The sequence below is a fragment of the Terrapene carolina genome, unplaced genomic scaffold (genome assembly GCF_002925995.2).
Source record: "Terrapene carolina triunguis isolate 2854851 unplaced genomic scaffold, T_m_triunguis-2.0 Scaffold103, whole genome shotgun sequence".
NCBI lineage: Eukaryota > Metazoa > Chordata > Testudines > Emydidae > Terrapene > Terrapene triunguis.
Window position 1 is genome coordinate 2447684 of NW_020664454.1, and position 10808 is coordinate 2458491.

The 10808-nt window shown below is 42.2% G+C and overlaps 1 protein-coding gene across 2 annotated transcripts in view; it reads left to right on the forward strand.

Moving 5' to 3' along the window:
- LOC112120548 (tetratricopeptide repeat protein 4) overlaps positions 1-10458 on the forward strand; it is a 12590-nt gene extending 2132 nt beyond the window's left edge. Inside the window, exons 1-10 of one of the 2 annotated variants that reach the window (XM_024219666.1) lie at positions 255-382; positions 1206-1323; positions 1580-1741; positions 2692-2769; positions 4922-5046; positions 5966-6052; positions 6187-6401; positions 7592-7673; positions 9015-9097; positions 10211-10458. In XM_024219666.1, the coding sequence (XP_024075434.1) occupies positions 275-382; positions 1206-1323; positions 1580-1741; positions 2692-2769; positions 4922-5046; positions 5966-6052; positions 6187-6401; positions 7592-7673; positions 9015-9097; positions 10211-10313 (1161 nt within the window). In that variant the 5' untranslated portion in view covers positions 255-274 and the 3' untranslated portion in view covers positions 10314-10458. Of the gene's footprint in view, positions 1-254; positions 383-1205; positions 1324-1579; positions 1742-2691; positions 2770-4921; positions 5047-5965; positions 6053-6186; positions 6402-7591; positions 7674-9014; positions 9098-10210 lie in introns of those variants that run through there. The other variant, XM_029911594.1, reaches the window with a different exon arrangement.
- Positions 10459-10808: the final 350 nt, after the last annotated feature.

The window sequence follows — 10808 nt, forward strand, 5'->3', positions numbered from 1 at the left end:
GGGGTTTGTATGGGGCAGGAGGAGCTGTCCCTGATCCCCAGGCCGCGGGGAGGGGGCTGTCCCGTGCCGGGGAGCAGTTGGCCAAGGCCCTAGTGGAAGCGCCGCCCTGGGGCTGGGGCTGGGGCAGGAGCGGGCGGCGCCGCGCGGGGCGGAACGGAGGGCGCCGGGCCGGGCCGCGGGGGAAGCGGCGGCGGCTGCACGGCAGGAAGGAGGGAGGGAGCGAGCGGCAGGGCGGACGGAGCTGGAGCCGGAGCTGGAGCCGGAGCCGGAGCCGATGGAGGCGGCTGCGGGACAGGCGGAGGAGGCCGGGCTGGCCGCCTTCCTAGACAAATCCCAAACCCAGCGCTACGCAGGGGGCTTCGACCCGGAGAGCTGGGAGCAGGTGCGGGCCGGGGGCCTTGGCCACAGGGCGGGGGGCCACCCTGCAAGCGGGGGTGTTGGGGGGGTCTCGGCCCTAGAGATATGGGGCGGGGGCTGTCCCTAGAGATGGAAGTTGGTGTTGGGGACAGCGGGGGGGTCTGATTCCTAGCGATGGGGGGAGGGGGCTATCCCTGGAGATGGGGAGGGGTGTTTGGGGGCAGGGGGTCTCGTCGGTAGAGCTTGGGGCAGAGGGATCTGGTGGTGGGGAAGGAGCTGTCCCTAGTGAGGGAGGTGTGCAAAGTGCTGTATTGGTCGGGTGTCCTGCCTGGGCCAGGGAGGGGTCTCCTGTCTTTTGGAGAGGGATTGTGATGGTCTGACAGAGATGGGAGGTGTGTGTGTGTGTGTGTGTGTGTGTGTGTGTCTCTCTCTCTCTCTGAATGCGGTTGTCAGCTCATGTTGGGCGGTGGAGAATAGTGTGGATCTCTCCTAATGAAGAGGCAGAAATGGCACCAACGTTTGTGAGCCTAATGCTGGGACAAGCTGAACAAGAAATGTTGGAGGGAAAAAATCTTGTGTGGGATATGAAATGTCCCATTGAAATGCTGACAGAGAAACTCATCTTTCCTTCAGATGAGGGGCTTTTGCTCCCAGAGAGATGTGGGTGAGCTCTGAATGGCTTCGTCCGTTCCTTCAATGTATTACTGGGCTACCTGTGCCCTGACTGGGTTGATGTGCTTGAAGAGAATATTTTGCAAGGCCATATTGATAAGGACTTAACGATTTCCAAAATGTGGACTTAATTCCAATTCTATGATTGTGTTTTCCACCCTGGCTGTTATTAATAGGAATTTGACAAGATCCCCATGTTTATGAAGAAATCCCCTGCTGAAATTGATCCTGAACAGAATCCTGATTTGGCATGCCTTCAGTCAATCATTTTTGATGAGGATCGATCTCCTGAAGGTATTTCATAATTTCATGGACATTTAAATCTTTGCTTTCACACCATTCTGGTATTGTGCTACTGCTCTTTGGAATTATCCTTGGGATTTGAGGATTTAATTGTAGGTGGGTGTGGTGGGTTCTAGATATCTGCTTTTCTGTGAGTGGGCATTGGGTATCTAAGGGGTGTTTGAATTTTTAGGTATGCTAAGGTTATAGGCAGGGGTGATCTATTGATTGCATTGTACAATGAAAGGTGTTTTGTTTGTCTTTGCAGAGCAAGCAAACACCTATAAGAATGAGGGGAATGAATACTTCAAGGAAAAGAACTACAAGAAAGCTGTAATCTCATATACTGAAGGGTTAAAAAAGAAATGCAGTGACCAAGATTTGAATGCTGTGCTTTATACTAACCGAGCTGCAGCACAGTTTTATCTGGGTAATGTCCTATGTTGCATTTTATGTCTGATGTAGATTCTGTGTAACCAAAAATGACTAAATTGCTTTGCCTATTTATGTCATGTGCTTTCACTGTTACAAACTTTCAAAAGATTTTCAGACAATCATGAAGTGTCCCTGTGGCTCTGAGAGACACAAGGTGAGCAAGGTAATATATTTTAATGGACCAGCTTCTCTTGGTGAGAGAGAAGCTTTCGAGCTACACAGAGCTCTTCCTCAGGTCTGGGAATGGTACTCAGAGAGTCACAGCTAAATACAAGGTCGAGCAGATTGTTCAACATAAGGGGCCATCCCTGTGGCTCTGACTCTTTTTGCAGGGGTCAAATCTTGGAGCTTCTGTTTTGCACATTGCTAAATTTAAAACTTGTGTCCAAAGCAAAGTGCTTTGGGGAGGAGTGTGAAGCGAACAGGTTGATGCTGGGCTTTTCTGGGCTAATTCCTAGAGGTGATTTGATGATGGTCCTCGCTTGGCAGTAACACTGGGAACCTGGGTCAGGGGTTGGGTGCCGGGAGGAAAGGACAGTGATAAAACTCTGGTTCTATAGTGAAGAGATAAGGAGACAGATAACTATACATGTGCATCAGATTTTGGGTAGGCCTGTGTATTTTCATAGGTCCCACTGAGATCCTTGCAACAAAACAAGGAAGTTATAAATAGTGAGGGCAATCTGTTGTATGTTAAATGTAGCAGTTTGTGCATTGTCTGTCCTAGCTCCTGTTATCCATCCTTCACTTTTCTGGGCACCAGATTTACCCCAATCATTTATTTCTATTGTCATTAATGTGCAACCTCCATCTGTACCTGTCTTGTGGTCATAGAATATGCATTGTCCTGTGGCTCAGCCTAATGATTTCTCTTGCCCTCAAGTCTACTTGGATTTTAGAAGTTGTTCATGTGAAATGTTCTGACCCAGGTTTTGCTTTGTGTAGGCAACTACCGTTCTGCTCTCAGTGATGTGATCGCTGCAAGAAAGCTAAAACCCAACCATCTCAAAGCAATAATAAGGGGTAAGATTTTAAAAACAAATGGATAGTATGCCAGTATTTTGAAGTTCAAAGGTAATTTTGAAATGCTAAACCCAGATTAACTAAGGGAGGTCACTTTATTTTGCAAAACTATATTGTGTTCAAGGAGTATTTTGCTCTGTGTAAAATAACACAATGATCATGGGTGTTTAAGTTAACTAATCAAAAGACCAGGCTTCAAAATGCTATGTAAGGATAATTTGTTACATACTGTTCTTATCAGTAGACTCCGATTTTTTTATTATGTTTGACTAAATGTACTTTTTATAAGTTAGCTAGTTTGTTTCCATTTTATAATATAGTTTTGTTTATCTACCTTGAATGTCTGATAAGCAGAAGTGCATTACCGACTCACTGTATTCTCCCTGTCATACTATCCCACTCATAAATTTGTCCTGCTGTCTCTCAATTAGTTTTAAATTGTTTGCCCCCACAACTCCTATAGGGAGGCTGTACCAGAACCTCATTCCTGGTGGTGAGACACCTTCTTCTGATTTCCAGCCTGAATTTGTTCATGGCCAGTTTATATGCATTTGTCAACATTGTCCTTTAGCTTAAATAGCTCTTTGCCCCCCAATGTATTTATAGAGAGGAATCATATACCGTCTCAGCCTTCTGTTTGCTAGGTTGAATCTCTTCCAGTCTCCTCTCATAAGATAGGCCCTCCCTTCCCCAGATCATCCTAGAAGCTCTTCTCTGCACCTGTTCCATTTTAAATTAATCTTTCTTTGAACGTGGGTGACCAGAACTGTACACAGTGTTCCAGATGAGGTCTTACCAGTGCCTTGTACAATAGCATTGAATATTTCTCTATCTCTACTGGAAGTGCCTCTCCTGATACATCCTGGGATTGCATTTTTCACAGCGCATCACATTGATGACTCCTAGTCATCTTTGATCAATCAACACGCCCAGGTCTCTCTCCTCGTCTGTTGCTTCCAACTGATGAGCCCCTTAGCAGGAATTCTTCTTATTAGACCCAAAGTGAATGACCTTGTACTTTGTACTATTGAATTTCATCCCATTTCTGTTACTTCAGTCTTCAGGGTCTCTTCCTAGAAGAGACAGGTCTTAAATCTTTAATAAAGTAAAGCTCCAAAAGGTATGCTGCAATTTAAATTTAAAGTTGTTGCAAAGACATAGAACTCCATTGATTTCAGTGCAGTTACACTGTCGGAGAATTTGGCCAATGTTCAGAGACGTCTGTTTCACTTATCTCCTTGCTACCCCTGCTGAAATCCTATCATTGAGCCTGATCCTGTGAAAGCAAGCTAGCAGGCATGGTGTTTGCTACTTTAAATAGCCCCAATGAAGTCATTAAACCTCATAATTGTGCTTGTTTATATTGAGGGGAATATAGACTACTCTTCATATAAATCAGGGTTGGGCAAACTACGGCCCGTGGGCCGCATCCAGCCCGTCAGACCTTTTAATCCGGCCCTCGAGCTCCATTGCTCCACTCCAGCGCTTGCCCCGCTCTGGCGCTTCAGCCGGGGAGCAGGGTTGGAGGATCCCGCATGTTCAGGACCTGCGTGACTGGCGTGAGAGCCCGCATGTTACTCCGGCTGCACAACCTAAACACGCCTCATGTGCCATCAGAGCCTGGAATGTGCAAGCCCACATGCCTGCTACTTGTTGGCTTAGGTGACTCTGATGTTTTAGTAGTGTTAATTTTCCATTGTTGAGGATAAAAGAAAGAGTAGTTAGCCAGGTAGTGCTCAGTGGCGGTTTTCAAAATTGTGGGCTGTCTGGACCTACGTGGGAGGAGATTTCTGAGAGCAGGGGGCTGGTGAATCTCAATGAGTCTCAATGACTGAAAACTTACGCCCAACAAATCCAGGCTAGAGAGCGAGGGCGTGGAAAGGGGGTAAGTTCGGTTTAATTATTGTAATACGTTGGTATGATGGTATATTTATAATAGTACGTAAGGTTTTATGTTTATTTCCACTAAAATGTATCTTTATTTAATAAAATTTATTTGAATATCTCTGAATTGTTAATTTCGTGAGCATTCATGGCCCGCCATACAATTTCCGTACCCAGATGTGGCCCTCATGCCAAAAAGTTTGCCCACCCCTAGTATAAATAGATTTATACACTGGTCCTGTGTCAGAATTTTTAAAATTTCTTTCAGGAGCTTTGTGTCATTTGGAGTTAAAGAATTTCCCTGAAGCAATGGCATGGTGTGAGGAGGGTCTGAGGATAGATTCGAAGGAGAAGAAACTTGTGGAAACGAGAGCCAAAGCTGACAAATTAAAGGTAAAAACCAAAACAAAACCTGCCCATGGCAATATAGGATTTACCATGCCAGATCAGACCGTTAGTCCATTACCCCACTTCATGTTTGGGAAGCACTTTGGGATCCTCAGATGGAAGGCACGTATAAATGCTAATTATCTTTTTTTTTTCCAGAGAGTGCTACAGTTTCTGTCCAGCAGGATCTAAAGATCGTGGAAGATTGATTGGATGGCCTAATGGGTCTCTTCCAATCTTTAACATTTGAGTATCGGTCTTGTCCAAATTCAGTGCATCCAATTTTACAGCTAGTGGAGCCAACATCACTGTAACTAACAAGGGACATGGTGCCATATTGGAGACCAAACTGCTTATTATGGCTTTGGTTTTGTAGGGAAAGAAAAAGACCTCTTAAATCATGATTGACAGAAATTAGCCAGGTATTCCCTACTATTTTCACAGAATGAGAATGCTTCCTCCCATACCTGAAAGGTATAGTCTGCTGGTTAGAGCAAAGGACTTAGGTCCCCGGAGTCCCGGGTTCATTTCTGTCTCTCAATGACCGTTGTGTGATCTTGGGCATGGAATTAGCATAATTTTACCTTCTTTAACCTTCTGTTAAATGGGGATAACAGTATTTGCCTGCCTCACAGGGGATGTCAGAGGTTTAATTAATGGTTGTAGAGAGCTTTTGAGCTTGGAAGAAAGGTGCTATAAACGGACAAAGTGTGAGTAAAAAACTAAAAAAAAAAAATCACTTGGCATTTCCATGAAGTGGAATTGAATGGTGATTCCTAGCCATGTCACTGTAAAGAGATGCAATGAGAGGGACCATAATTTTTCTGGTGACCCAAATTCGTTTCGCAGCTTTTCAGTAAAATAGAGTAATGAGGGATGTTGACTTATTTCACATGATTGTGATGCAAACTTGTCTTACGTGCAGCGAGCTGAACAGCGGGATATAAGGAAAGCAAAACTGAAGGAGAAGAAGGAACAGTCTCAAAAGGAGGTCTTACTCACGGCTATAAAGGTATGGGCCTGAGATGTGTTTAGGATTCTCTTTTAAAAGTTGTCTTTTTGAAAAGTTGTTCTTCATATGTAGATATTCAAGTGACTAAACTTTGATTTTTAGGTCATGTTCTCAAATTGATTCTTTCAATGTAGGAAAGGAATATCAAGCTGTTTCTAGAGGCCTCTAAGGAGGAAGATGAAATATCAGATGGTCTGGCTGAGATGTCCTTAAATGGACTGAGTTCTGATAGTGCCACGGGCACAAAGGTCTACTTAGATGATAATGGCAATCTAAACTGGCCTGTGCTCTTCCTGTATCCTGAATATGGGCAAACAGATTTCATCTCAGCTTTTCACGAGGACTCCAGGTGATTTCTACTTCATGTGAAATAATGATTATATCAGATATTCTGTTTCATTGCAGAAATAACACCAGACTTCCAAAGTAGTTCAAGGCCAAAATCTAGAGTTTATGAATTCATAGTGGGGAGGAGTGTGGAATATCTAATGATAGTCATGTAAAAGTGACAGGTTATCTCAAGCATGTATCACTGAAAGCTGTATACCACATATGTTACAAGAAAACTATTTAGGAATTAATCAGGACAGTGTTTTGAAGCCACCAGGTGCCTTAGGTACCAGGAGTCCAGTTGTGCAGGTCTCAAAGGAAGAGAGAAGTTAAAGCTGATAAATATAAAACACCTCCAAAAATGACCTAAAATAGCTCTTAGAGACCTGATATTGTCCTGTTAACTCAAGGCTAGAAATGAGTGCTGCATCACATTGGAAAGGGGGAAACTCCCCTTCTCGTGGTATGAGCTTTAGTTTATAGCCCTGCAGGGTTACAAGTTAATGAACTTCAAATTTATAACATAATTCATAACATAAATGGTGGCATGTGTATTAACCAAACGTAATATTAATAGATTATTTTTTGTTTTAAATCGCAGTGCAGATGGTTAGACAAGGGGTTTTAATGTTGTCCTAATGTTGGAAAGCAAGAGCATTGTGCTGTGTTCAAGATCCAAGAAAGTGAATATGACAAACCAGAGCAGTTTCACTATGTGAGATCACTGAAGTGCAAAAAGTAAACAGGCGGCATAAACAGTGACATGTAAATTAGATTTTGAAAGTTTTTTGTTCTGATCTAAGGCATTGTTAGTAACACAGAGAGGGAAAATCGATTTTAAATAAATATACAACATTTATCTTGGCAGTATCCCTGAAAAGGCTGAAATCAAAGATTAATGGTCACCTTGGTAACATTAATGGTGTGAAGGTTGTTAATGAAAGTATGTGTTTAAAGCAAAGTATAAACTTCAGTATGTGAAGAGTATGTTTCTGAAACTTACATTGGCCTGAACATAATCAGATAATTACGGTAGTCTTTAAGCTATTGTTTAACCTGCTTACTACTGTCATCTTTGCCATCATTCATATTTAAATGTATGAATTAGAGAAGTTGAACTAGTAGATTTATTAGCATGGATTATAGTAGCTACTGAATGCTGTATAATGCTGTGAATAGGATCATAACAAGATCCACTTTGGCTTTTAGATTTATTGATCATATACTGGTGATGTTTGCTGAGTTACCTCCTTGGGATTCGGAAAGAAAATATCATCCCAGCAATCTAGAGGTAGGAAATTTGACCTTTCTTCTATTTTATATTTCAGATGTACATTGTTTTTTTTAATTAGTTTCTCATAAGCAGCTTACTAAGTCTATAAAATATATATGTAACATTTTTGTTTACATTTGTGAGGGTGCGGGCCGCACATTCATTCATACATTTCCAGGCTAAGTTTATTGTAGCTGTTAGACTGTAGCTTTAAACACAACACTGTTTAAATTAAGAATGTGAAAATTCTTCTCTCTCTCTCTCTCTCTCTCTCTCTCTCTCTCTCTCTCTCTCGATTTATATTTTTATTATGAGATATTTTATTGCCTGGATTCCCATGTATGTAATAAGCAAGAATTAGACCAGTAGGTTGTTAACCTAATAACTTTTTAATCCATAATTTAGTGAAAAGTGTTCAAAATAATGTGTACACTAATACATGGTAGAAGAGCATAGGGGTAATTGTTAGAATTAAGTAGCCTAGCTCTGAGTTGGATGCTATTACGTATGGAGACTTGATGAGATTAACCATTTAGAATTTAATTAGTTGTGACTTCACCCAGTAGTTTTCAGTATATTCCAACATGAATTACTCGCATACAAGTATGTGGGATAGTTATTTCCCACTACAGTTTCATATCCCCAGGCAGCATTGATGGCCCTTGGTGCACTGAGCAGTCCTTTCCAAAAGCATGATAATTCCTCAGGCACTACTTTATCAGGATGGACATTTTGTTGATAACTGCCAACAAGCATATGCAATCTAAGGGGCTTAAATATGTTGGGCTAAGTTTTGTTTTAGACATAGCTGCTGTAATAATGATTCTTAAACAAAATAGGCTAAATTTATTCCTTGGGTAACTGTAATGAAGTGACACCACGGATGAATTTAGCCTGTTTTTAAAAAGTGGTCCCAAAGCTTTGATTCCCATAACCCCATCACTTCATTGACAGGCAGAGCACTTCACCTTCTTAATGCAACTGTTGTTTGGCTGGAGACAGTCTTAGGCAAGAGCAGTCATAACCAATCAAATATATATTGGTTTATATAGGGAAAGCCATGTAGATAGTAAATAAATAAAAACCTGCAATCTATACAAAACAAGCTGTTGAAAGGTTTCTACAGCTCTGGATTCCCCCCCCCCCCCCCCCAGCCCCTTTTAGGTAGATGAAGCTCTAAGAGCCCTTAATGGTACATCCATTTTAGAGACTAGAGGACACACATGCAGATGCTCTGTTGTATGGCCATGTGTGTGATCATGACAAATCTTTCAGCAGGCTTTTAGCTAGTGTCCCCAGTACACCTGTAGGCAAGCCAGAGGTATCTTAAATATTCATCTTATACCAAATTTTATCCAGCTTTATTTTGAAGATGAAGCAAGAGAAGAAATGTACCAGCTGAACACAGAAAACACACTGCTACAAGTGCTGCAGCACCAAAGGTGAGCGAGTGGCCTGGAACAGCATTTTGTTCGTTCATCTGTAGTGTGAGGAGAAGTAGAGTCACATTCTCCATGTAAAATTCAGGTGCCGCCTCTACAGGGTTAAGTGGCTTTTTAAAAAACAAATCACACTTCCCAGTCAGACTTTTGGTATCCATAAGCAAAGGGGGGAATAAACCACACGAGAGGGAGAGCGCGCTAGTCTGCATCTGTAATGTGTGTGTGTGTGTGTGTGTGTGTGTGTGTTTGGAAGAGCAGAAACAGCAGAAAGCTACCTCTGTGCCACTTTACTTAACACCTCAGTGGGTTACATGAAAATTGCACTATCATTGCTCTGCTGTTTTCACTCATACACACACACACAGCTATTAATACTGTTTCTTAACACTGAAAAAATCAAGTGCATGGAACTCAGTGGACTGAATGTATTGAAGGGATCAAGTGCCTGGTACCATTTAAAAATGGTTGTATCTACATGAGCAGCCTGCAGCTGACAACCCAGTGTGCATGTGAGATCCAGAAAAACCCCATGCTGATAAAGAAACTGACTTCAGCTCCTAAGAAGCTGACAGGCTGACCTAACCTGCAGTGTAAAATAACAAAAAATAGCATGTGCCTTTAGATTTAAAAAAGAATCTATCCTCTGTATGTGGGGAGGGAAGGAATACTGTGCTGAGTCAGCACACCACTTCTTTTCCAGCTAGAGATCTCGCTGCAAAGTCACCAGTAAAAACTCAGCCCTGGAATCTTGCTGCTCAGGACTGCATCTTAACTATCATTCCAGAAAACTCAGCAGCACGCATAATCCTTGCCACTAACCTGGCCTATTGCAGCCTTAAATTGGCAGGATGAATGTGACGTTCAGGGTGACAAGGCTATCTTAATTTGAATTAGAAAAGTTGTGGGGAGAGGAATTGATTCATAAACCACTCTCCTCATACGTGCACAGACATCAATATAACAGGCGCTGCTAATTCAGCAAAAAAAAATTCTTGTCATCAGCCCCCCTGAAGCCAACTTTTTTTAATTGTTGACGTGGGGCCAAAGCTTTCACTCTGTGTAATATTGGGGTAGAAATGAGGATGATGAATGACTTTTTTGTGTTCCTTGCAGGTACTTTGTAAAGGCTGGGACTCCTACTTTTTTGGTTTTAGTAAAGCATTCTCCTTTCTCTAAGAATTACTTTTTTGGCAAGAAGGTGCATCGACTAAAATAAGCAAGTGCAAGCACAAAAAGGGATGAGAGAAACCCTTGCGGGGGGCTGTATTGTTCCTATCCACAGATAGGAACAATCAGTCTTCTGCCTGTATAGTTTAATAATTTTTTTCTACTTCAGTCAAATAAACATAACCACTATTGGACTTTTGTCTTACAATTCTTGCACATGCAGAACTCCCCTTGGAACGAAGTCACCGAGTTCTGAGTGGATACAGACTGAAGCTTGATCCCCCCCCCCCCCCCAATGTATAAATAGATGATAGTTTTCTTTAATATATTGAAATGGACTGCTGTTCCCTTAAGCCTTGCACAGTGTATGAATGGCAGCTGTGCATATGTGCCAAACCTTAATTATAGATGACGTGACATCAATTTTCAGTGTACTTGCATTGTGGAGGAGTGAAGAATTCCACTGCTGACCTTCTGCACTGGAATGGCTGTAGTTACTGGTTTTGAAGTCAGTGGAATTGGGATGTCCTCTAGTAGCACTGGA